Source organism: Garra rufa, chromosome 11 (assembly GCF_049309525.1).
Source record: "Garra rufa chromosome 11, GarRuf1.0, whole genome shotgun sequence".
Classification (NCBI taxonomy): domain Eukaryota; kingdom Metazoa; phylum Chordata; class Actinopteri; order Cypriniformes; family Cyprinidae; genus Garra; species Garra rufa.
Genome location: NC_133371.1, coordinates 2,193,618 through 2,221,405, shown reverse-complemented (window position 1 = coordinate 2,221,405; position 27,788 = coordinate 2,193,618). Strand labels below are relative to the sequence as shown.

Below are 27,788 nucleotides of genomic sequence, written 5' to 3'. Positions count from 1 at the left end.
TACCATTTTTTTGGGGAATAAAATGTTGTATAAAATCAAGCAAATTATATATGAACAAATCCTTAAGTTTTCTAAAATGTTAGGTTTAAATATGCAAATGAGGCATTATTTAATAAAATATGCGCTAATTTGCATACATTTCTAGTATAAAAATCTTAACACTTTTTTAAAATTCTTGTTTAATTTTTTTTGACATATTAGAGTCAAAAGTTTTTACAGAGGGAATTTCTCATCTAGAAAAAAACTTTATATATACTTATAAAATAAAAGTGTAAAGTTGTGTGTGTAAGTGCTACTAAAGTGGAGATTTATAGCTCAAAAAATAGCTAAAAAACTCATTTTGAGAAAACGGTCTTTAAAAATGCATTGTAATTGAAATCTATTGACGCAAATAGATTAAGTGCTTTAAAAGAAACAGTAGTGTTTTGGGGATGTTTTGTTTCCACTAGTCTGAAAAAACACTTTATGAAAAACCAAAAAGCCCAAAACCTTAAAAGTACTTAACAACATTTCGGATTCTATTATTGTTATTAGCAGTAGTAGTAGTACTTTTATTTAGTACGAGTCGATTTAAAGGCCTTTATTTTGAAATTGACCGTTCCCGGTGGGCGTGGCTTAACGTCTAGTTCACTCTGCTGCCATTTTAGTGCGCGGTGAGAGGCGAGCGGCCGCACAAAGAGTCTGCACAAATAAACAATGCTGCAATAGTCAAGGTCTGCGCTTAGTTTATTTGTGATAGTACAGCAGTCGACGTTTCTTTACTCGGATCCCACTCATATTCCACCATGTCCACCGAAACTCCTCCGGACCAGGTAAAATAAAGACATATGTGTGCTCAAGTGCTCGTGTTTGCGGCCTAACGCTAGCTGCCGACATCGCTCCTAAAGCAGAATGTTATGTCGATGTTTACGTGTTTATTGCACTTCTATCATGAAATGCGTCGAGTGTCTGTGCAGTAATTGCTTTAAACTACTGTAATAAGTTTGTAAAATTGTTGAGGTAGTTAAATAGACGAGCGTTGACGTAATGCTGTTGCTCAGGGGGTGGCGTTGGTATGATGCAGTGAAACACGACGCTATTGTTTGTTACTTTTACCTGTGTTTACAACAGCACTCAGATTTATTCCTTTACTGATATGCTAAATGAACCAAGATTATCCTTTGTCGAAGTTTTGAAACAGTACAGCACTATTTCAAGTAGGATGTTCAGTTTGAGTTTTTGCTCTCCTAGATACGTTTCTAGTACTGCACAGTTCATGTCTTTTTTTATTATTGAACAAACCTTATTAATCGTATCAGTTTTATATCATTCATCATGGGGATCCCCAAGACATAAGTGCATTTGCAGTACTTCAGGGCCAAGATTGAAAAACAAAGTTGACTTTGATATTGTGCTCTCAATTATATGTCCAAAATATGGATATGTAACGTTACTGGCATTTCTCCAGTGTCACCTGTTGCCCATATTCATATCACATTTGTTTTTTCCCCTCAACAGGCGGCAGAGTACATCCCAGAGAAGGTGAAGAAAGCAGAGAAGAAGTTGGAAGAAAATCCGTATGACCTCGACGCTTGGAGCATACTGATTCGTGAAGCACAGGTTTAGTGACACAGGGTTGCATTCCTTTTTACCCGGGGTAACATGTTTTGGGAGGGAGCGGGAGGGTCTCTGACAGCACATCTGATGCTATTTCATGTAAACGGGACGTCTTTGGGACGTACCCTATGATTCTGTATGTAAATGAATTTTACTTCTTTTAGAATCAACCCATAGACAAAGCAAGGAAGACATATGAGCGACTTGTCGCCCAGTTTCCCAGTTCGGGCAGATTCTGGAAGCTATACATTGAAGCCGAGGTTATACTTTAATTTAATTACTTTCATATTTGTGCATGACAATGCTTCTCCCCATTCTGATCAACAATGTGATATTCACACACCACCAACAATCGCAGGGCGTCAAGGGAAACTCTCATAGCTTGTATCATTTAGGGGTTCTTTTCCTTATACTTTTCAGTTTTATGAGGTGATATTGTTGCATGTTTTATCTGCAACAGCATTAAAACAATTTTAATGGTATTGGAGTGCTTTAGCCTTTATTACTTGTGTCAATTTCTTGCCTCCTGTGTCATTTCTTTGAGGTTGTTGTGGTTTGTTTGAAAATTAATAATTCAAGATTTTGATCCATAGTAGCGTCTAATTTTCTCTTGTCCCTCATGTCATTATACATGTGAGTCATAGTCCAGCATGCACACTAGTCCACACATTAACAAAGTTAGTTTGTCTAAATCCTGAGGCTAATTAAATGTTGTTTTACAAGTGCACACTTGCACCACAAATTGCAACACCTAGCCACATATTTTTTAAAATGACTGATATTTCCATAAGGGAATATGAAAAAAGCAGCGTAAAAGTAGGTGTTCAGTTTAGGAACAGCTTAAGTGTTGTAATGGTAAGTATCTTACAAGTAACATAAAGATGAACACATTACTTTTAGCTAGCTTTACATTAACTACTACAGTCTCTTTTTTTTATATATTAAGATTTTTGGCAAACCTATTGTTTTTCCTGTGGGTATAAATGATTCAACATCCCTAGGAAAACTGTAAATCGGCCACATTATTGTTTTTAATATATATATACAACTTTTTGGTGGAGGGTAGTTGCAGTGATTAAAAAAAAAAGATTTGATTGTCACAAATGACCCTTTGCTAAACAACTGTTGCCATCCATCATTCTCTTAAATTTGCTTTTGATCTTTCTTAATATAAAGAGATGAGGGAAATTATCCAAAAATAAAACTTTTGCGGACCGTTTGTAGTAGTGAAACACGATATACAGATGAATTTCTTTTTCCAATTTACAACTCTCGGGCCTAGTTCCCCTGAAAAAGTGCAATATCAGTAAAAACCTACATTTGCTTCAAGATTAATGTTACGAACTTGATGGCATTTTTGTAGTTATTCATTTCAGCAGTTTGCAGTAGTATTGTGAATGTGGGAAACATTTCGAACAGTTCCGCTCAATTATTCTGTTATTACTTGAAGTTTTTTACAATTTTGACGTGTGTCAAATTTAATTTGCAATTTTTAATTGTTGATGAAGATAAAATGGATTGGATTGACATAATTTCAGCCCAAATAATACAATTTTCCAATCTATTTTTAGCACTTAGAGCACTTTTTATTGACAGAAAATTTCTTTGAAATGTTCTTTGAAGTGATTCTCAGCAACCACTTGGGATGGATCTTAGTAAAGGGTCAGTAAAGATTATATTTCCAATCACATCCACAAAATTTTCTCTTCAAAGACCTTTGTCCAAATAATTGAACAGCTGTGGTTAATCATATATAATATTATCGGGTTCTTTAGTTTCAGATCCCCATTGTGATTTTTCGCTAATCATACAATTTGTTTGGCTGTTATCACCTGGATTTAACTTTAAAAGGGTCTGATTCAGTATATCGAAATAGTATTCCTATTTTGCAACTTGGAAGTAAGCTGTTTTCTTTGAACGTGCAAGTCTTCAGATGCACTAGCCGATGTAGGTAAAGTACTAGAGGAATCACAAAGTGCAGTAAACTGTAAAACTATATGCACTACGAACCATTCACAATCATAACATAATTACATAATCAGTTTGCAATATCAAGCTACATAATGGACTGTTACTCTACTAGAAGCCTTGCACATTCAAACACGATCAAGCTACTCTTAAGTCAAGAATAAGGTGGTCATTCAATCAGAGACAAATCACTTAAGTGTTTATACACTCATCTGGTTCTGTATTTCAGATTGCAGTATAATTGAGCATTTCCAATCATGAAAGTAATTGCTTCTCCATCCTTAGTCAAAACTGCTTGGTTTTTGACAACTGTTCTTTTCACCCCAACCGCAATAAAATGCACTGTAACAAGTTTGGCTTGTCGTTGTAATGTGCATTGTACGTCTGTGTCAGTGAGTGTGTGTGTGTGCATGCGTGCGTCTGTCCGAGGCATGGAGACGGCAGTCCCGCAGTGATCGTGCCCCAGAGCCATTCTGCCTCAATGGCAGTATTTTTCACACTGTGTCATGCTGAGTTTTGATTATGTTCGGAGCTGTTGAGTGGTTGGTTAAGTATGTCAGGCTGTCACCGTTTGCCCTGGAGCACAGACACACTGCCAGCAACCTCTCACAGCTGACCTCAGTGATCTTAATGCGAGTTAACATTACAAAGAACCTTATAAATGGCTTTAATGGGGGTAGCTGATCAAAAAATGAAAATTCTGACCATATTTGCTCGACCTCATGTGGTTCCAAACCTGTATGACATTCCTCTGTGGAACGTGTGGAAAGTGTTTGTTTTGTCTGTGCAATGGCAGTGAATGGAGACCAGTGTTGTTTTAAATCCCATTGACTTGCATTGTATTTTCTTCTATGTTCCATAGAGAACAGTAAGTCATACAGGTTACAGCCTGAGGGTGAGTAAATAATAAAAAAGATGTTTGTTGTTGGGTCATCTATCCTTTTAATCATAACAGCCATATTATCTAATGTTATCAATTTGACTCCTTTTCTGTTAACATAGGTTTTAAGAATTAACATGATTGGGCCAAAAAATCAGCATTTTCTATTTGTTGTCATGTTTGATACTGGGCAATCATTTTTAGGTAAAAGACAAAATGTGATCTTTTTGCCTTGTCCATCTATGACTTAATTCCTTAAGATGCATTTGGCTTATGTGTGGACTTAGTCAACACACACACACACACTCATAAGATTAGTTGTTTGTCATGCATGATTTATGGCCCAACAGGATAGTTACATAATCCTACAGAGCATGTGTACCTCTGAAACATGTAGTGAATTAGCATTTAGAGTTTGCACCAGTTATTTGAGTATTGTTTTTCTTCAGAAATGCATTTGTATTTCATTAGAATACTGAAGTTGTAGGCCGGTTACAAGAATTACTTCCCTTATTCAATAATAAATCATGAATCCCATGATATGTTTATGCCTTGCATAATGTAAACATTTGGATTTCTGTGATTTATTGAACATTTGTTGCAAATCATTATTTCAGTTGGCTAATATGTATTTTGAGAAAATTGACGAATTACCAGTAATAACAATATGTCTTGGAATAGGCTAAAGACTTAAAAACAAATGTTTTGCACTCAGAAGTGTGTTTATAATTTTATAGCTATGCAATCCTATTTCCACCACTGGATAAAAAATTTTTTTTTTTTTTTTTTTAATCGTACAATATTGACTTTTTTCTTTTAGCAAATCTGTGGGAAAAGGCAGAATTGCGAAATATAAACTGAGAATTCTTTTGAAAACTCTTTTTCCTCAACATTCTAAATTTACATCTCACTTTTTGTTTAAGATAATTGCAGTTTTTTATTTATTTTTTTACTTTACAATACTTTTCTCATGTTTTTCTCACAATTGTGAGTTCTTAAGCTCACTAGCTAATTTTTATTTCTGAAAAAAATTGTAAACTCTAAAAAAATTGAACTCTCAATCATTTATAAACTCACTGAAAAAAAAAAAACACTGAATCTTGAGATAAACTTGCAGTTCTTTTTTTTTTATATTATTAAGTTTTATCCCATGCCAGAAACATCTTCCTTTTATGGAGCTTACCTCATAGTTTTTTGTGGCAGCTTTGGTGGAACTTAAAATTTAAATCACATTAGTTCCAACACACATTAAAAGTTATTTATTATATTTGTTTTGCTGGCAGAGAGAAATCTTTAGTTTAATTTCTGTGTATACTAATATACCGTATGGGAATGAATTTGTTGTTTATTGTCAGATCTTATTCAAAGCATTTATTTGAGATTTAGATGTTCCTACAAAATTTATTAAATATTGATTTGTAACCCCTGAGGTTTTTGAGTAAGAAAAATAAACTTGAGTAACCCTGTATTTAAAGTGATCGTCATCATTTAAGCATGATATTTCATATTTTACATGTCAAACTCTAGTACTAATTTTTACTTACTGTGCCAAAAACAACAGCTTCGTAAAAGCTTCAGATGCCACTCATAGGATTAATATTTTTAAAAACATTTTGCACTCCTAAAATTAATATTTTTACTAAAATACCCAATAACATCACTTTTGTTGCTTTGTGGCCTTTTTGTGGTCAATTTTTTAAGCCCAAGTTCTGGTGAATCTTGTGTGTGTATGCAGCATCACATGCTGTTAATTGAGGACACAATATTACGCAGGGTTGTGTGAATGTCACATTGTTGACCTTAACCGGGGTTGTGTGTGCATGCGTGTGGAGCAAATCAGTTTTCCTACAGGCTATCACTTTTAAATAATATTGGTTTTCAAATGTGTCCACAGATCAAGGCTAAAAACTATGACAAGGTTGAAAAGGTAAGCACATGTTATCGCATGGAAGCCACATGTCGAATTTATGGATTGTATGATATTACTCTGACTTGTTGAGACACATACAGTACACAGGTGTGAGACCATAAAAGCTGAGCTTTATCTAGGTCACCACTTTAGGCCCTCAAAAGCTTGGGTAGAGTAAATATCAAGATGTTGTAATCAAATAAAATAACACCCTGTTTGACTGGAAACATCCTGTTTGCTCTTCTCAATCCAGCAAATGGGCAATCTTGGGCAATCCATTATAAAATGTAGAAAAAACTTACAGATTTGCTCTTTATATTGAAGGATATACAGGTCATTTTCAAAAAATTAGCATATTTTGATAAAGTTCATTATTTTCTGTAATGTACTGATAAACATTAGATTTTCATATATTTTAGATTCATTACACACAACTGAAGTAGTTCAAGCCTTTTATTGTTTTAATATTGATGATTTTGGCATACAGCTCATGAAAACCCAAAATTCCTATCTCCAAAAAATTAGCATATCATGAAAAGGTTCTCTAAACGAGCTATTAATCTAATCATCTGAATCAACTAATTAACTCTAAACACCTGCAAAAGATTCCTGAGGCTTTTAAAAACTCGCAGCCTGGTTCATAACTCAAAACCGCAATCATGGGTAAGACTGCCGACCTGACAGCTGTCCAGAAGGCCATCATTGACACCCTCAAGCAAGAGGGTAAAACACAGAAAGAAAATTTCTGAACGAATAGGCTGTTCCCAGAGTGCTGTATCAAGGCACCTCAGTGGGAAGGAAAAAGTGTGGCAGAAAACGCTGCACAACGAGAAAAGGTGACCGGACCCTGAGGAAGATTGTGGAGAAGGACCGATTCCAGACCTTGGGGGACCTGCGGAAGCAGTGGACTGAGTCTGGAGTAGAAACATCCAGAGCCACCGTGTACAGGCGCCAGGTCAAGCCACTTTTGAACCAGAAACAGCGGCAGAAGCGCCTGACCTGGGCTACAGAGAAGCAGCACTGGACTGTTGCTCAGTGGTCCAAAGTACTTTTTTCGGATGAAAGCAAATTTTGCATGTCATTCGGAAATCAAGGTGCTAGAGTCTGGAGGAAGACTGGGGAGAGGGAAATGCCAAAATGCCTGAAGTCCAGTGTCAAGTACCCACAGTCAGTGATGGTCTGGGGTGCCATGTCAGCTGCTGGTGTTGGTCCACTGTGTTTTATCAAGGGCAGGGTCAATGCAGCTAGCTATCAGGAGATTTTGGAGCACTTCATGCTTCCATCTGCTGAAAAGCTTTATGGAGATGAAGATTTCATTTTTCAGCACGACCTGGCACCTGCTCACAGTGCCAAAACCACTGGTAAATGGTTTACTGACCATGGTATTACTGTGCTCAATTGCCCTGCCAACTCTCCTGACCTGAACCCCATAGAGAATCTGTGGGATATTGTGAAAAAGTTGAGAGACGCAAAACCCAACACTCTGGATGAGCTTAAGGCCGCTATCGAAGCATCCTGGGCCTCCATAACACCTCAGCAGTGCCACAGGCTGATTGCCTCCATGCCACGCCGCATTGAAGCAGTCATTTCTGCAAAAGGATTCCCGACCAAGTATTGAGTGCATAACTGAACATAATTATTTGAAGGTTTACTTTTTTTGTATTAAAAACACTTTTCTTTTATTGGTCGGATGAAATATGCAAATTTTTTGAGATAGGAATTTTGGGTTTTCATGAGCTGTATGCCAAAATCATCAATATTAAAACAATAAAAGGCTTGAACTACTTCAGTTGTAGGTAATGAATCTAAAATATATGAAAGTCGAATGTTTATCAGTACATTACAGAAAATAATGAACTTTATCACAATATGCTAATTTTTTGAAAAGGACCTGTATGGTCTATTTTTTGAGCAAATCACTGTTAATGCAGTTTAGCAACACAAGTCATACAGGGTTGATTTCAAGCCACATACCTCACATGACCTTTTTGTTTCTGGAAACTAACACAAAAGTACTATGGTGCTCTTTGCATTACCTTTGCTTACCATGCAAATGCCATGATATATGTGAATGATAATCATTCAGTATTATATTGAAGTACTATGGGTTTGCCAGCTGATGATAAATGTAAGCATCTGAAGTATAGTTAACTTCAATATTGTTTACTATATGTATACAGTATTTCACAAAAGTGAGTACACACCTCACATTTCAGCAACCATTTCAGTATATTTTCTCAAGGGACAATACTATAGAATTGAAACTTGGATATAGTTTGGAGTAGTCAATGTGCAGCTTGTATAGCAGTATAGATTTACTGTCCTCTGAAAATAACTCAACATACAGCCATTGTCAAAATAGCTTGCAACAAAAGTGAGTACACCCTAAGTGATAACAGCAATATGTTGTTTAACCATGCAAAGCCACATGTCCTATTCGTCATGTTTATGTTTTTGTCTGCTTGACAGGACAATACAAAGTTGTGTATCTTGTATTAGAGCAGTTAAAATTAGGTGCTTTAAGTACAATTCTCCAATACTGACCACTGGATGTTCAACATGGCATCTCATGGCAAAGAATTCTCTGAGGATTTGAGAATTATAATTGTTGATCTCCATGAAGATGGCCAAGGCTATTAGAGGTTCAGTAACACCCTGAAACCGAGTTACACTACAGTAGTCAGGGTCATACAGAGGCTTTTCAAGATGGGTTCCATTCGGAACAGGCCTTGCAAGGGTTGATCAACGAAGTTGAGCACTCGTTCTGTGCGTCAGATGCAGAACCTGGTTTCAAAAAAACGATGCATGAGTGCAGCCAATATTGCTTTAAAGATTGCAGAAGTAGAAGGTCAGCTTGTCAGTGCTCAGACCATACGCCGCACACTGCAACAAGTAGGTTTGCATAGGCGTTGCCCCAGAAGGAAGCCTCATCTGAAGCTGGCTCACAAGAAAGCCCGCAAACAGTTTGCTGAAGACAACCTGTCCAAGAGCATGAATTACTGGAACCACGTCCTGTGGTCTGGTGAGACTAAAATAAACTTGTTTGGGTCAGATGGTGTCCAGCATGTGTGGCGATGCCCTGGTGAGGAGTACCAAAAGCTGTGTCTTGCCTACAGTCAAGCATTATGGTGGTAGCATCATGGTCTGGGGCTGCATGAGTGCTGCTGGTACTGGGCAGCTGCAGTTCATTGAGGGAAACATGGATTCCATTATGTACTGTACATTCTGAAGAACAACATGATGCCTTCACTCCAGAAACTAGGCTGAACGGCAGTTTCCCAACATGATAATAATCCCAAACACACCACCAAGATGACAGCTGCCTTGCTGAGGAAGTTGAAGTTGAAGGTGAAGGGGTGGCCAAGTATGTCTCCAGACCTGAACCCCATTAAGCACCTGTGGGGCATTCTCAAGCGGAAGGTGGAGAAGCACTATGTGTCTAATGTTTAGCAAGAGTGGAAGAGGATCGCAGCAACAACCTGTGCAGCTCTGGTCAATTCCTTTCCCAGGATGATTAAGGCAGTGCCAGATAACAATGGTGCTAACACAAAATATTGACACTTTGGAGAAGTTCACTTAGAGTGTACTCACTTTTGTTGCCAGCTATTTTGACAATAATGGCTGTATGTTGAGTAATTTTCAGAGGACAGCAAATATATACCGCAATACAAGCTGCACATTGACTACTAAAATATATCCAAGTTTAATTTCTATAGTATTGTCCCTTGAGAAGACATACTAAAATGGCTGCTGAAATGTGAGGGGTGTACTCACTTTTGTGAGATACTGTATATATTGTACAATATAGCATAATCCAGAATTTGTTGACTTTGATATGTTTGTATTTACATCCATCATGTTTTTGGAGTCTTCTTCACTGTTCAATCTCTTGCTCAGTTATTTCAGAGGTGCTTAATGAAGGTTCTGCACATTGACCTGTGGAAGTGCTACCTCTCATATGTGCGGGAAACCAAAGGAAAGCTGCCCAGCTATAAGTATGTCACACAGTTGTGTTTCTATGGCTTTTAAAGTAGTGATCAGTGATTTTGTCTAGAGAAGGTGACTGATAATACACTAATATACAGTGGGGTCAAGAGCACAAGTCAGTGTTTGATTCGAAATATAGAAAGTAATTACGTCTATGCTTAAATAAATTAAAAAGTTTGTTTATCAAATAGGTAAATTTTTGAAAATGACCATGCAAGCTATCTTGTCTGGTTTTCACTAAAGCACACGATTTTTGAAGCTCTTTGAAATACCCTTAAATAATGCTGGATAGCATAAATATCATTAAAGTGACAAAACTTGATATTAATAACCAAATCTATTCTCACTGTTATGCTGATATAATTTTTATGCGAAAAAAAAAAAATTCTGGAGCTACGGTATATAATTCTATTTAATAGCATATAATACAAAATTATGGAAACTAATTAAATTAAATTTTGATGGTCATGATATCACTTGTTCTCTTTCTTGTGCATTGTTAGTTGTGTGTGTGTGTGTGTGTGTGTGTGTGTGTGTGTGTGTGTTTTTTGTCACACATAGTTAGAAACTGGCTTTAAATACTTAAACTGTGCTGTTCTTTGGCAGAGAAAAGATGGCACAGGCTTATGATTTTGCCTTGGATAAGATTGGGATGGAGATTATGTCCTATCAGGTGAGAGTTCAGACATTTTGTTCTACCTCAACTTGTTCTGTGGCATCATGGACATTAACTCCACTCTTCTCCTTTTATTAGATCTGGGTGGATTACATCAATTTTCTCAAAGGCGTGTAAGTACACCATTTGTATTTCCAAAACTAATTTCATGGCCATTGAAAAAGTTTCATAAGCAAAGGCATGGCATTTAAAGGGCTCTTCATATGTGTCTCTAGAGAAGCTGTGGGCTCATATGCTGAGAATCAGCGCATCACAGCCGTCAGACGTGTGTATCAGAGAGGCTGCGTCAACCCCATGATTAACATTGAGCAGCTCTGGAGGGACTACAGCAAATATGAAGAGGTGAGTACAGTGAGAAATGGATAGTTCACCCAAAAATGAAAATTTGATGTTTATCTACTTACCCCCAGGGCATCCAAGATGTAGGTGACTTTGTTTCTTCAGTAGAACACAAATGAAGTTTTCTAACTCAAACTGTTGCAGTCTGTCAGTCATATAATGGCAGTCAATGGGATCCACAGCTTTGAGAAAAAAAAAAACACACAGACAAAACCAAATTAAACCCTGTGGCTCGTGACGATACATTGAGGTCTTAACGCACAAAAAAATTGATCTGTGCAAGAAACTGAATAGCATTTATATCATTTTTTACCTCTGATCCACTGCAGTTTCCAGCTGTCCTGAGCGTGTGATACGTCGGCATGCTCTGGGAAAGTAGATGCATGCACAGAAGCGATCTGTCGCACATTGTAATTACTTGTGCTAATCCTGATTGTTGCATTAAAAACTAAAGGTTATGTGTGCTTGCGCCAAGTCATCCGGGAGGGTTGATTTTTCCCGACTCACAACTTGAAGTTTTGGTTGCTTGCTCTTCGTCATGCACCGGCTGTTGTGAACGCGCTCAGGACAGTTGGACATTGTGGTGGATCAGATGTAAAAAATGATATAAATGCTGTTCAGTTTCTTGCACAGACCGATTCTTCCGTGTGTTAAGATCTCAATGTATCGTCACGACCCACAGGGTTTAATTTGGTTTTGTCTGTGTTTGTTTTTTTTTTCACTCTGAACGCAGAGGGTCCCATTGACTGTCATTTATATGACTGGCAGACTGAAGCGGTTTGAGTTAAAAATCTTTGTTTGAGTTCTACTGAGGAAACAATGTTACCTACATCTTGGGGTAAGCAGATAAACATCACATTTACATTTTGGGGTAAACTATCCCTTTAACGGATGTTATTCTGGTTCAAGAAACTCTTTCGGGGAAAAAAAGTAATAATTCAGATTTGGTTGTAATGTTCATGTACCATCTCTAGTTTGTAATAAATTGCTTTTGTTTCATTATAAAGGGCATAAATGTGCACTTGGCCAAAAAGATGATTGAGGACCGGAGCAGAGACTACATGAACGCCAGGAGAGTCGCCAAGGTGAGTTTTTGGTACTGAACTGTTCTGAAGTTTCTGCAATTTGTTATTTGTTATCCTTTATTATTAGTTAATTACTCTATGCTGATCGTGTGATTTAAATCCTGTTCAGGAGTATGAGACAGTGATGAAGGGTTTAGACCGGAACGCCCCCTCAGTGCCGCCCCAGAACTCCCCACAAGAGGCCCAGCAGGTCGAGATGTGGAAGAAATACATCCAATGGGAGAAGAGCAACCCACTGCGTACCGAAGATCAGACCCTCATCACCAAGAGAGGTGACTTAGGAAGATTCTTAAATAAATATAAAAATAAAAATTTGACAATCATTAAACTGCTGCTTTTTAACTGTTATACTGTCCTGTATAGAACACCCATCATTTTAAAGCAGCTTAAAAAAAAATCATGTTGATAATGTTTATAATATCTTAATGTCTTCATGCCATATATTCGCATTTAACAGATTAGATTAGATTAGAGCTTTGTTATTATAGTTTACATTTTGTGATAATACAAACACGCATATGATTTTGCTACATATGTCGGCCTACACAAGTATACTGTATGTACATAATTATCTTTAAAGTGATATTTCACCCAAAAATGAAAATTCTGTCTTTAATTCTCACCCTCATGTCGTTCCAAACCTATAAGACCTTCATTCATCTTCAGAACACAAATTAAGATATTTTTGATGAAATATGAGAGCTCTCTGACGCTGCATAGTCAGCAACACGACAACCACGTTCAATGCCCAGAAAGGTAGTAAGGACTCTATTTATCGAATAATTTTATTTGTCACTTGCAGTAATGTTTGCCTATGAGCAGTGCCTTTTGGTACTCGGCCATCACCCTGACATCTGGTACGAAGCTGCACAGTACCTGGAACAGTCCAGCAAACTACTGGCAGAAAAAGGGGTTGGTTTGCACATCCTTTTATAAAAACACCTTTTTGCAGTGCTTGTGTGATTGAAATTAAAATAATGGTTTCTTGGATTTGCATTGAGTTATTCAGATCTACCATTTACTTATTTCACTCATGATCTCCTCATTCAGGACATGAACAATGCCAAGCTGTTCAGTGATGAGGCAGCTAACATCTACGAGCGTGCCATAGGAACTCTGCTCAAAAAGAACATGCTGCTGTATTTCTCTTTTGCCGATTATGAAGAGGTAAGATCTCTCGGACTGATTTAATTGTGTTAAATTATGGGCCTTATTCCACACTTTTGCTGCATTTTGAGTTAGGGATGCACCGAAATAAATTCTTGGCCGATTGCCAAAAAAAACACTGGGCCGAAGGCCGATTACTGAACATGGTTTTTCGTGGTTTTCCCCCATGTATTTTGCCAATTTTTTTCATCATTGCAGAAATTAAATAGCCAATATTTAGCGCCATATTGTCATTACTTCCCGTTTTTGGTTCGTTTAGAATTCTTTGGTCTGTGTTGCATTCTTATTTCATTTGAACCACACCAGAGTTTGTTTAGAAGTGGACCGAGACCCATCTTTTTTTTATCGGTCTCGGGCCGCTAGTTTGGTGCGCACCAGGGTTCGGATGGCAGTGTTCACACTGACTCAAATGAACCGCACTAACAGAGCAATCACACCAGAGTTCGTTTTAATCAGCCCAACATGACAAGTGTGAACACACCCTTAAAATATTGATCTGTGTTTCACAGAGTCGCATGAAGCACGAGAAGGTTCACAGTATATACAACCGACTCCTTGCCATAGAAGATATTGACCCTACTTTGGTGAGTCCAACTCTCTTTGGAAACAAATGTCTGTGATGGACAAAAAAATAAATAAAGTTGCTGCTGTGGAGTAAAACCTGCTCACAACCCATAAGTGTGTCTGATTTCTGAGTAATTCAAGAAATTATTTTGAATGATTATCAATTCTTCTCACAGTCGACTGGAGAGATATGAGATTGTGTGCAATGCCTAAAAAGCATAAACACAAATGTTATGACTGTGTGTGAATAAACAGAGACCGGCCCTTTAATGCTTTTGAATCGTTCAGGTCTATATCCAGTACATGAAGTTTGCCAGAAGAGCTGAAGGTATTAAATCTGGCCGCTCCATCTTTAAAAAGGCCAGAGAGGATGCTCGGACACGACATCATGTGTACGTCACTGCTGCTCTTATGGAGTATTACTGCAGCAAGGTAACTTTGACACCACACATTTTGAAATGTGAAATTTAAACTCTTCTATTTGTATGTGTTTTAAATGGAATTTATTCCTGTGATCAAAGCTGTATATTCAGCATCACTACTCCGTTCCTTCAGAAATCATTCTAATATGCTGATTTAGTGGTCAAGGAACATTTCTGATTATTTTTGAAGTTAGAAATAACTAATGTTAGTTGTGCTGCTTCATAAACTTGTGGAAACGTCAATATACTTTTTTCAGAATTCTTTGATGAATAGAAAGTTCAAAAGAACAGCATTTTTTTTTTTTTATAAATTTTTTGCAACACAAATGTCTTTACTGTTACTTTTGATAAATTCAGTGCATTCTTGTTGAATAAATGTATCAGTTTAAAAATAAATCAACCCGTAAATTTATTATCTAATATTAATTATTTTACTATACCCCTCATATACACTATTTGCCAAAAGTATTGGGACACCCTCTTCTAATGAACAGGTTTGACTACTTCAGTCATTTCTATGAGTACAAATCTTAATGTTTAAGCATGTAATGATATTGTAGGGAATTGTGTGCTTTTACTTTTATTGCAACAGTTTGGACAGGGCCCTTTTCTATTCTTATATGTGACCCTGGACCACAAAACCAGTCTTAAGTCGCTGGGGTATATTTGTAGCAATAGCCAAAAATACATAGTATGGGTCAAAATTTGATTTTTCTTTTATGCCAAAAATCATTAAGAAATTAAGTAAAGTTCATGTTCCATGAAGATTTTTTGTAAAATTCCTACTGTAAACATATCAAAATGTAATTTTTGATTTGTAATATGCATTAAGAGCCTAATTTGGACAACTTTAGAGGTGATTTTCTCAGTATTTTTGATTTTTTTGCATCCTCAGATTTCTGATTTCAAATAGATGTATCTCAGTCAAATATTGTCCTATCCTAACAAACCATACATCATTTGATGTATAAATCTCAGTTTTGTCAAATTTAACCTTATGACTGGTTTTGTGGTCCAGGGTCACATATGACAGTGCATCTGTGTATAAAGCAAGGTTCAAAATTAAATGATTAATTCAGTCAGTGTGGAAGAACTTGACTGGTCTGCATAAAGCCAAGTCCTAATCTCAGCTGAACACCTCTGGTGTGACTTTAAAGGGATGGTTCGGAGTAGAATTGACTTCATTGCTATGCACTCCGAAGCCCTTGTAAATACCCCATCCAAAGTTTTTTTTACCTTAGTCGAACATTTATGGAGATATTAGAGTTTTTCGAATTGCTTGTTACAGGAGTGAATGGTACATGTGATGTATCTCGTAAATTGCACCACTAAACGTGCAAGTAATCTTACCAAACTTGTGCAGTAGTGTAAATAGGTTATTTACTCACAAAACGCTGCATCAGAACATTTGTAAGTCCACCATGAGTGTTTTAAAAACACGTTTTAGCCGATCCCTACTAGTCTCAAAAACTACAAATGGCGACACGTCGACGTCACTTCCCTGGTTTGAAAAAAGCACGTAAAAGTCCTTATACAAGTTGACATGCACACAGATGTAGTAGGACTTTTACATGCTTTTTTCAAACCAGGGAAGTGATGTCGACGTGTCGCCATTTGTAGTTGTGGACTTACAAATGTTCTGATGCAGCGTTTTGTGAGTACATAACCTATTTACACTACTGTACAAGTTTGGTAAGATTACTTGCACGTTTAGTGGTGCAATTTACGAGATACATCACATGTACCATTCACTCCTGTAACAAGCAATTCGAAAAACTCTAATATCTCCATAAATGTTCGACTAAGGTAAAAAAAAACTTCGGATGGGGTATTTAGATGGGCTTCGGAGTGCATAGCAATGAAGTCAATTCTACTCCGAACCATCCCTTTAAATGCAGACCTTGAGCCAGAAAATCATCACCAAACACCAGTGACTTATACATATGGGTCCAGTCATTTTAAACACTTCCAAAACTGTTGCAACAGAGATGGAAATAAATTTCCTAATACATAAATCATTTTTCCATTATTGTTGCCACAGCTTTGGAAGTGCCTTTTCTGATCTGAAGAAGGGGGGTGTCCCAATATTTTTGTCTATAGTCTATGTACAAGTCATTGATGTTTAGTGATGCGTTTTTGGCTCAAGGTCTGCATTTAAAGTCACACCAGAGGTGTTCAGCTGGGATTAGGATTTTGCTTTCTGCAGACCAGTCAAGTTCTTCCACACTGACTTAATTTCTTTTTGAACCTTGCTTTATACACAGAGGCATTGTCATGTTAGAATAGAAGGGGATCATGTCCAAACTGTTGCTATAAAATTAAAAGCACACAATTACCTAAAATATTGTTATATGCTTAAACATTTAGATTTGTACTCACGGAAATTACTCAAGTAGCCAAACCTGTTCATTAGAAGGGGGTGTCCAAATACTTTTGGCAATATAGTGTATCTAAAGGAATTTTGATTCAGTAATTGCATTTTAAATAAATATCGAGACACTTATTATTTTTTTCTGTTGTGACAGGACAAATCTGTGGCCTTTAAGATATTCGAGCTTGGACTGAAGAAATACGGTGACATTCCTGAGTACATTTTGGCGTACATTGATTACCTTTCTCACTTAAATGGTAAGAACACTTTGGTGAATTCACAATCTCCTTTTAATCTGATGCCATACAATCTGTGATATTTATTACACCTGTACTGCTCTGTCATATTTCATACAGTCTGTATCATATTGTGTGAAACCCTGGAGAAAAACTATTTCAGCCAAAGCACTGAAAGATCATTGACATGTCCTCGAGATGGCTGTTTATTTACACACACACAGAATGGTATCTGACACATAAGCGCTTATCAGACCAAACAAACCATTCGTCTCCTTTATAAAGTAGATAGCTAGGAGACCGTGTTTGCCTTGCAGTAAACACTGGACGTGTTTATCTTGTCGCTAGGCTATTACCAAAAAAGAAGAGAAGTAAAAAGCCTGGCCTGGAATGAGTTTTCAAAAATGACAATGAATTATTGAGCTGTTTGCACTTGTCTCCATCACAGAGGACAACAACACCAGAGTCCTGTTTGAGAGAGTCCTGACGTCCGGCAGTCTTTCCCCTGAGAAATCTGGGTTAGTGGAATGTTATTGATTAGTTTATGCAAATATGCCATCTATTTCAATTACAACTATATGCTGGGCTTTTCACACGTTAAAGCGGTTGTTTTAGCCCTTTGGTTTCCACCTACCAAAATAATCTGTTAGTAAATGATGTAAGGGATCAGTTGGATTGAAAATATCTTGATTTGAGCTCTATTCGAATAGTAAATGATTTAATGGAATAACATTTTGATTGAATTGATAGGAGAGACATACATTTTTTTTCTCCTGTTTATGAATGTGCCAACTGAGCATGCACTGAATTTTTGTTTCAGAATACAGTTTATGCATATGCAAACAAATATGTGAATCGGATTACAATGTTTAGAGTGCATATAAATGGTACATTCAGAATCTGATATCGACCTGAATTAGTGCAACAATAAACACCCACTGTTCAGATTTTAACTTTGGGTTAGTAATGACACACCATCTAGTTAGTAGTTACATAACACCTTACCTGATCACTACAAAAGTAGTCAGAATAGTCAACCCATATTTGCTTTTCATTGGTTAGGACTGCTATCTAGAGATCAAGTAGAAGGGCTCTACAGTGCGACTATTTCGGTCTCATTTTACGACTGAAAACTACTGAATGCAACTATGAAAAAATATTTACTGACCCTATCAGCATATTTGTGTTTCTGCTGAGGGGAGCGTCAAAGGTTTCTATGTGTTTTTGCAACGTTGAGTAATGTATCACAGAGATATCCATGAATCCTTTCATAAAACAAAGTGTAGCGAGAGTGTAAATAAGAGATTGATAGTGCAGTGTAAAGAGTGTCATTGATTATAATGGAACGACGATGAACTAAGATGAGTGACAGCTTTTAATGATTTTTAAGGGAGTTTGTAAATGACATTGTCTGACTGTAACACTATTACCTGATTTTGCTCAAATATGGTAAAAACTGTGCATCTCCATTTAAACACAGCAGTGTTTTTGGTTATAAATGAACATTTTTTTCAAAGGAATCTAGTGAAATGATTCAATTTCTCATTGCTTTATTCCTGAATGAACCAGCCGTTCAAACGAATCAAATGAATGATATGATTCAGTAATTAAATCAGTGACTTGCTGCCACCTACTGGCAGATTTGGTTTTATTTTTAAAGGATCTTTTTAGTTATTTAAATCATTTAGTATTTCTATATTCAAAATGTTATATTTAAAACATTAATCGCAACATGAATTTATGAATTTGATTGCACTCATGCCATCTCTGAGCCTCATTAAATATATGAAAATACACTTACAAGCCACTTTTGTGTTCTTCTGTGCCACCTCTGTAGTACAAATAAGTTTTAATACTGATTTCATTTGATTGGTAACTTATTCTGCTTGTACTTATTCTGTTGTTTTAATTAGATTTTTTTTTAAAGCTTAAATATAATTTTTTTAAATGACTTTAAAGATTACAAACTTTTAATAAAGTTGCCAAAAATGCCATTACAAAGGTAAAAACAAAATTCCTCCATAAATCACTTTAAGGACTGGAATATCACCTTGTAATGGAAAGGCAATGTTTTTATTCGATTTTTTGATAATTAATTAGAAAGTGCTCCTGAAATTTAAGCGTAGAGCCCTGAGTAGCCCAAGATAATTCCCACGTTTAAAATAAAATGTACTCTTAATATCTGTTAATAAAAATAAGACATGAACCTTTATTTTGCACAATATGTAAAAAATATGCAAATGAAATATGAGGAGGCTTTTGGTTAATTGATCTATCATGTGTCAGGCGATAATCCTAAAGCCAAATATCCACCACTTAATCTAAGTTGCATAAAGTTAGTATAAAATGAAAACTCTTCCTATCTATTTTCTAAATGCATGTAATAGATTTTATTGTGAACAATTCATCTGTGCATACGTTTCATTAACCCTTGTGCATTGTTTCAATTTACAACCTTTCGTTATGTTTCGTGGCTGAAAACAGCCACTACTTTAAACTGCTGTAAAAATGTATCAGATAAATATTTTTTTCAAATTTTTTTGCATAAATCTATTAATCAACCTCAGTCCTGCTCAAAAATACTAAATGTTTAAAAAAAAATCAGGATTTTAACTCTTTAATTGCCAAATTCCTAAATGATGTCACAGATTTTGGGGGGAAAAAAACACAAAATTACTAATTTTCAATATAAAAGGTAATTGTGGCCTGGATTTTTTTTTTACCTTTTTAACAGTCTTGGACATGTGAAAGATTAGTAAGAACATTGGCTTTCATGCATTGTTAGTTTTGGCGCAGCATCAGATTTTCTTTTTTTCTCCCTCATTTATTGTTTGTGGCTGTTTTTGCCCCATTGACTTCCATTATAACCACATTTTTTGATTGCAAAGCCATGACACCATATAATGCTGAATTCTTGATTGTTTGTGGTTTTCCCTGTTGGGAAGGGGTCAAATTTGTAAAATGTACTGTTGATTATCAGTTGGCCCCATTAACCCTTTAGATAGGCCTTTGCAAAAAAAAGCTTAGTTTTACATAGAGTTCTATGGAGTATAACGGCATATCATAGTGTGCGTGTATGTATGTGTGTGTGAGCGTGTGTGAGTGTGTGAAAGTGTGTGCGAGTGTATGAGAGTGTGTGTGAGTGTCTGTGAGTGTGAGAGAGACCTCTGTGCACCTTGATACATCTCAGAAAATAAAAAAAAAGCACTTCAGCTCTCAGAACTATATGGAAAACAAATACATAAATATACTTTCTTTATTTTTGTTTACTCCATGTCGTTCTGAGAGCTGAGGTGCTTATTTAGATTTTCTCAGGGGTATCAAGGTGCACAAAGGTCTCTCTCACACTTTCACACACTTTCACTCACTTTCACTCACTTTCACACACTCACACACGCTCACACACACATACACTATAATATGCTGTTATACTCCATAGAACTCTATGTAAAACTAAGCTTTTTTTTGCAAAGGCCTATCTAAAGGGTTAATGGGGCCAACTGATAATCAACAGTACAATTTACAAATTTGACCCCTTCCCAACAGGGAAAACCACAAACAATCAAGAATTCAGCATTATATGGTGTCATGGCTTTGCAATCAAAAAATGTGGTTATAATGGAAGTCAATGGGGCAAAAACAGCCACAAACAATAAATGAGGGAGAAAAAAATAAAATCTGATGCTGCGCCAAAACTAACAATGCATGAAAGCCAATGTTCTTACTAATCTTTCACATGTCCAAGACTGTTAAAAAGGTAAAAAAAAATCCAGGCCACAATTACCTTTTATATTGAAAATTTGTAATTTTGTGTTTTTTTTTCCCCAAAATCTGTGACATCATTTAGGAATTTGGCAATTAAAGAGTTAAAATCCTGAATTTTTTTTAAACATTTAGTATTTTTGAGCAGGACTGAGGTTTATTAATAGATTTATGCAAAAAAAATTGAAAAAAATATTTATCTGATACATTTTTACAGCAGTTTAAAGTAGTGGCTGTTTTCAGCCACGAAACATAACGAAAGGGTAGTAAATTTGCCCACAGTGAACTGTTGAGTTTTTGAAAAATTTCAAAGCATTTTCCCAAAATATGTATCAAAATAAGATTAGTCACCAAAAATCATTCCATTTGCTTTAACAGAGAAAAAGTTGTGGCCAAATTAAGACTCAACAGCACCCCTCAGTGGACGAAAACGTCCCTAACAACACATAAGGGTTAAGTAATTTCTTGGCCTTTTAATGTTTAATCTTAACTGGATCATAACTATTATAAAAACTGGATCTTTTATTGAAAATGCTTCTTTTAGCTGACATATGCAAGTTGTTTTTTTATTCATTTAGTCACTTAAAAGAAATGGTTCAACCAAAAATGAAAATTCTTGTCATTAATTACTCACCCTCATGTCGTTCCAAACTTGTAAGACCTTTAACTATTTTATTGATGTCCTTACTACCTTTCTGGGCCTTAAATGTCTCAGTTGCTTTGTTGTCTATGCAGGGTCAGAAAGGATTTCATCAAAAATATCTTCATTTGTGTTCTTGAGATAAACGAAGGTCTTACGGGTTACCCTACATTCAGTTCCACTTTGATTTTGTTAAATGTAATGTGAAAAAGATATTATTTTCTGATTTTAACATGCGATTTTTGCATAACAGGGAAATCTGGGCGCGCTTCTTGGCCTTTGAGAGCAACATTGGGGACTTGGCCAGTATCCTGAAAGTGGAGCGAAGGCGTTTTATGGCCTTTAAAGACGAGTATGAGGGAAAGGAGACTGCTCTGCTAGTGGACAGATACAAGTTCATGGATTTGTATCCCTGCTCCCCCAGCGAGCTCAAAGCCCTTGGCTACAAGGTATGATAAGAAACCGAATCATTCACAAATGATGCTTTGACGCTAGGAATACTCAACTTGCCACTAGTTTTTTACAGCCAGCCATTGTAAAAGCTCCCATATAGGCACGGCAGAGTCCTTTTTCTTTGCTTGAGGGCAAAAAGTTTGAAAAACCTTTAACAGCATTAATTATACTGTTGGTGAACATCCTGATGCAGTCTGTGATGCTTTAGATTTTGTCCTCTCAAAAACAAAAGAATCATACAACAATTGACAGCAGTGAGAAAACATCAGGTGTTAACCAGCCAGATTAAACTTTTCTGCAATGTTTGTTTTGGCAAGCTTTTTCAAACTTTTGAAACAAAGTCCAAATGGATTTCATTTTGGCCTGGTTTTGTTTAAAATCAGTATATGTGGGCCTTAAATATTTCACAAATTAATAGTGAAATCCTTCATCATCTGAAAATCTCAATTGGCAGGACGTGTCTCGTGCCAAATACGCATCACTGATCCCAGAGGCAGTGGTCACTCCTTCTACCCCTGCACTGAAAGATGAGGCTGACCGCAAACCAGAGTATCCCAAACCTGACACCAGCCAGATGATTCCTTTCCAGCCACGTCATCTGGCGCGTAAGTGTCAGCACCTCACTGAACATTAAACTCGCATAAGATGCAGTTTGAGTACTCCTGATCTGAAACAAATGAAAGCTTGTTTTTGCCACAGAATCAAAAAGTAGAACAAGGTATTTGTGAATTCTTACAATTTTTTTTTTTTTTTTTTTTTGCAGTTTAATTTATAGCTTACTTATTTTTTTTTCCTTTAGATTCTGAGTTTACATCTCACAATTCTGACATTTTTCTTATAAATGTGCACCTTCAGGTGAAAATCAAAATTCTAAGAAAAATGTCAGAATTGTGGGATTAAACTTGGAATTCCAAGAAAAAAACTCAAAAGTCTGAAGAAATTTTCTAAATTGTAGAATTTAAACTCGGAATTCCGAATTCCTTGGAATTCCAAAAAAGAATTTTTCAAGACAAACATAAATTTGCAATTTCAAGAAAAAGTCAGAATTCTGTCTCGGACAGTCTATGTCCTCATAGAGTTTTGAAATTTTATTGGATTTGCAAAATTACTTTTTTTTTTTTTTTTTTTTTTTTTTACGTTTACAAAAAAAAAAGTCAAAATTGCAAGACAAACTCATGATTTTCAGAGAAAGTCTGAATTCTTTCTCTGATAGTAATTTTCTTTAATTTTTACTTTTTTTTTTTTTTTGTGGAATTTCCAAGTTTAGATCCCACAATTTTGGCTTTTTCTTGAAATATCAAATTTATATCTTATATTTTGGAATTCTGATTTTATGTTTTGCAATTTCAACACTTTTCTTGGAATTCCAAATTTAGATCCCACAATTCTAAAAAATTTTCTTCAAATTTTGACTTTCTTGAAATTGCACATTTATGTCTTGGAATTCTGACTTTTCCAAAAAAGTCTGAGTTTGTGTCTTTAAATTTGTAGGAGGTAAACACCAAATTCCAATGGGAAAAATCATCATTTTGAAATTTTCTTTAAATTTTGACTTTTGTCTTAGAATTCAAAATTTTACATCCTTTTACATCCCATTTTTCTTAATTTTGATTTTCTAAAAAAAAAAGGAAATCTGATTTTTTTCTTAGAATTCTGAGTTTACGTCTTGCAATTTTGACTTATTTCTCGGAATTCAGAGTTTACAGTTCAGACTAGGGTTGGGCGATGTCTACCAATTCGACATCGTACGATGTCTAATGTGAAACATCGTGCTGGACGATGGCATCGTCCGCGGAAAGAGGGCGGGAGTGCGGGATGGTTGTTGTTAAATAATTAATTCATAACGAATTAATTAATTGTAGCCTGCCGTTTCGACCGGTGCTTAATTTGAGCCGGATTTTTAAAGATCCGACATTAACAAGTGCATTAGATCGTGACAGTGCATGTGTGCATTCGAGACAGAGCAAGCGCGGGTTTATGTAGATGTATTTGGAGGATGTGTGTTGGTCCTTAACATATTTTCGACCAGTCAGCTTTAAGTTCAAACTCGCTCTCATTGATTGCTTACTGCTTAACCCACTCTCTCCAAACGCATTTAATGAGCAGCGGAATGTTTAGAGAGAAAGTGTAATATCAGAAATAATACCAAATCAAGCGAAATATTATGTATTAACATTATAAACACTATAAACATAGCTATAAGTTAGTTACCCTGACTGCAAAAATCCAGAATCATTTAAATGTAACGGTATTCAGAACAGAACAGGAATGAAACAAAATATATAAAGTTAAGAATCCATAACAAAGCAAACTAAAATAGCAGGCGTTGGGCTCAAATCCAAGTGTTTCCATATTCCCAATGCATTTGAATGATAAACTGTTATTTATAATGTATAGGCTTTGTATTGTACGTTTGTATTTTGATGGGGAAAAATATATATTCTCTTGTTTTTTGCGATGCCGGCTCAGCATTGTGATGTCTATCGGCCATCGGCGATGGATGATGGCATCGTCTATCGATCCAACCCTAGTTTAGACCCCACAATTCTGGCATTTTTTTTTTTTCTGTCTTGAAATTGCAAATTTATATCTCAGTGTTCAGACTTGTTTCTTAGAATTTTGAGTTTGTCCTGCAATTTCTTCTACTTTTCTTGAAATTCAGAGTGTACATCCCACAATTCTGACTTTTTCAAGTTTATCTCACATTTTTTTCTGTGAATTGAGTTTACATCTTGCAATTTAGTTTTTTTTTTTTTTTTGTAAAAAAAGGTCATTGCTACTGATGATCTCACAATTTGTCCTTTTCTTCTCTGTTTGGAGTTTATATCTTGGAATTCTGAAGAAAAGTTGTAATTGCGAGGAGGACGAAAGTTTTCCAATCACATTTCAATAGTTGCACAGTTCTTACTTTGAGTTGATGTTGTGCATTGATAAGTTTGGTGATGTGTCCTCCTGACAGCCCCTGGACTGCATCCTGTCCCTGGAGGAGTGTTTCCTGTCCCTCCCACTGCTGTCATCCTCATGAAGCTGCTGCCTCCTCCCAGCTGTTTTACAGTCAGTTCAACAGTTCTTCTCTTTACTGCTTTTGATCAAACCATAGCATAGCAGTCAGATAAAACATCCTCAAGATATTTAAACATCGACTTCGCATTGATCAGGTGTCATCATATGTGTCTGTTTTTGTTTTCAGGGTCCTTTTGTGCAGGTAGATGAGATGATGGAGTCTCTCAGAAGATGTGTATTACCAGAGAGTAAGTATCACAGAATATCATCAGTTTGATCATGATCTCTGAAATCTCACTCCACGGTTTTTTGCTTTAATCATTCTCATTACAGTAATAAAGGGATATTTGCTGTCCTAAACACCAGTACAGTAATATTACAACCAGTTATAAACTAGGGCTATCGTGATTCGTTGATTCTAATCGACTAATCAGTTTTTTAAAAATCTTTTTTTTTTTCATTTCGCCCGCGTCGAGTAACCGGCAAAATAACAGAAGTGGAGCATTTCACGGACAAGAATCCATAGAATGCATTATAAGACTTTTCCAAGTTTGCATTATATATTAAACACGTTTGAAAACCAATTAAGCATAATTGTGAATTCACAAACGCTACTAGTTAAATATATTCGAAGCAGGTTTGATATATATGCATCAACTATTTGCATGTGTGTATGTTATGTACGTGCATCTCAGCAGCAGCTTCTCTCTCTCTCTCTATATATATATCTTTTCTAACTGATCGGACTTACGATTTTCCTAAAAATGATGATTAAAACTGGGAAAATCCCATGAACTTACAAATTTTTAAAAACCTATATGTAATTACATTTGTAATTAATTTCTGTAATTACCACTGCTGACCCCTCCCTTACACCCTAACCCACCCTTAAACCTACCCATACCACTAAACCTGTCCCTAACCTTACCCATATCCCCCCTTAATAGAAGCAAAAATGTTTTGCAATGCAATTTGACCACATTAAGTACATTGTAATTATTTTTTAATGCAAGTACATAATAGTTAACGCCACCTAATATAAAGTGTGAGCATTAAAGTAAAATGTAAGGGTGATTAATTGTCATGTTTTGGGGTGACGTTCATGAACTAAAATGCTTATGCTCTTGTTCTCTCTCTAGCGGTAGATGCTGCTGTAGAGTTGATCACTGGGAAGCAGTTAGAGATGAGCAGTGAAGGAAATGGCCCTGTGGAAAACCACGCCGTGGCAAACAAGTCCTTGAAAAGGCCTAACGCCGACTCAGACGAGGAGGAAGAAAAAGGATCGATCGCACCTCCCATCCACGACATCTATCGAGCGCGACAGCAGAAGAGGATCCGATGAGCTGCCTGAAACACACACACACACAGATGTACACACAATCCCTCCTGAACATCGGAAAGACAATTAAACCCACATCCAGCCGTGCGTCACTGACTTCAGCTTCCACCCTGATTTACTGTGAACCCTGCACTCCCACAGCGACCGGACAGAGACGCGCCTTTCAGAGGACTTCGGGCTCGTCGCTACAGATCAGAAAACCATTGCTAATCTCGAATTTGGTTCAGTGCTTTCAAAGTTTCTTTTTTAACAGTTTTATTTTTTAAAACTGGGTGGTTTATACTGTATAAAGTTTTTATTCTTGTTTGCCTCATAGTTCTGAACTTGTCATGTGTAGTTGCTGGTGATGGAAGAGTTGAATCTCATTTTGTAGTGAACTAAGGATCACACACAACTTGCTTCCAATAAAACAAAATGATAAAATGCATGCGTTGCGTGTGTTACTTCACCGTTTGGTGGTTTTATCAGTCTGCCTGACCACTAGGATGCACTATAATGCAGTAGATGTTCTTACACTGCAGTATAAAACAACACATTGCTTGGAGGACAGCTGCTAAGGACCTAGATGGGATTTTCATACAAACATCTCAAAATAGTCAAACCAAATTTTAAGACACCTTCAACTTTTCTCAGATTATCACTTTATATAGTTTTGGAAATTGTAATAAAATATGACCTGGATCACAAAACCAGGGTCATTTTTTTAAAAACTGAGATTTATACATCATCTGATTCTGAACGCTAAAAAAAATAAGCTTTCCATGTGGTGTTTGTTAGGGTTGGCTGAGATACTATTTGAAAATCTGAGGGTGCGAAAAACGAATCAAAATGTTGAGAAAATCACCTTTAAAGTTGTCCAAATGAAGTTCTTAGCAAATCATATTACTAATCAAAAATTAAGGCTTGATATATTTACGGTAAGAAATTTACAAAAAATATTTGAATTGAACATGATCTTAAAAGAATTATCAATCATTTTCAGCCATACCATGTATTTTTGGCTGTTGCTGCATATGACTGGGTCACAAATATGACAAGAACTCAGAATTAAACTGTGTCAGAACAAATTCATCTTGATAATATCAGATAACTTTGATAGAAAGGTATGTAATGGATTGCAATCAACCAAAATTATTCAGACAAGTGTTTGTATGACAATATTTACACAAACCAGAGCCTTATGCGGCAACATAAATTTGAAATGCTTGATCGTCACGTGATTCGCGTAGACTTCTAATACTTCCAGGAAGTTCATAGTTAAAGGAGTAGTTCACTTTCAGAACACAAATGTATACAGATAATATACTCACCCCATTGTCATCCAAGCTGTTCATGTCTTTCTTTCTTCAGTCGTAAGGAAATTATGTTTTTTTGGGAAAACATTTCAGGAT

The 27,788-nt window shown here is 36.2% G+C and overlaps 1 protein-coding gene across 1 annotated transcript; it reads left to right on the top strand.

The window, feature by feature from the left end:
- The first annotated feature begins 647 nt into the window (after positions 1 to 647).
- cstf3 (cleavage stimulation factor, 3' pre-RNA, subunit 3) lies at positions 648 to 26,824 on the top strand. The gene is made up of 21 exons (XM_073850345.1): positions 648 to 812; positions 1,498 to 1,599; positions 1,761 to 1,856; positions 6,339 to 6,371; positions 10,251 to 10,348; positions 10,947 to 11,013; positions 11,095 to 11,129; positions 11,232 to 11,358; positions 12,363 to 12,440; positions 12,550 to 12,712; positions 13,243 to 13,352; positions 13,491 to 13,607; positions 14,117 to 14,191; positions 14,460 to 14,603; positions 17,119 to 17,221; positions 17,649 to 17,718; positions 21,856 to 22,051; positions 22,510 to 22,660; positions 25,015 to 25,109; positions 25,246 to 25,306; positions 26,198 to 26,824. The coding sequence occupies exons 1-21, from the start codon at positions 786 to 788 to the stop codon at positions 26,398 to 26,400; spliced, it is 2,151 nt and encodes a 716-aa protein (XP_073706446.1). The 5' UTR covers positions 648 to 785; the 3' UTR covers positions 26,401 to 26,824.
- The last annotated feature ends 964 nt before the right edge of the window (positions 26,825 to 27,788 follow it).

What these genes read in the sequence shown, in the direction of transcription:
- cstf3 (XM_073850345.1), top strand. Translation starts at nt 786, where the DNA reads ATGTCCACCGAAACTCCTCCGGACCAG. An exon ending in TGGAGTATTACTGCAGCAAG is followed by an intron (nt 14,604 to 17,118) that starts GTAACTTTGACA and finishes CTGTTGTGACAG; the next exon opens with GACAAATCTGTGGCCTTTAA. An exon ending in CTTTCCCCTGAGAAATCTGG is followed by an intron (nt 17,719 to 21,855) that starts GTTAGTGGAATG and finishes TTTGCATAACAG; the next exon opens with GGAAATCTGGGCGCGCTTCT.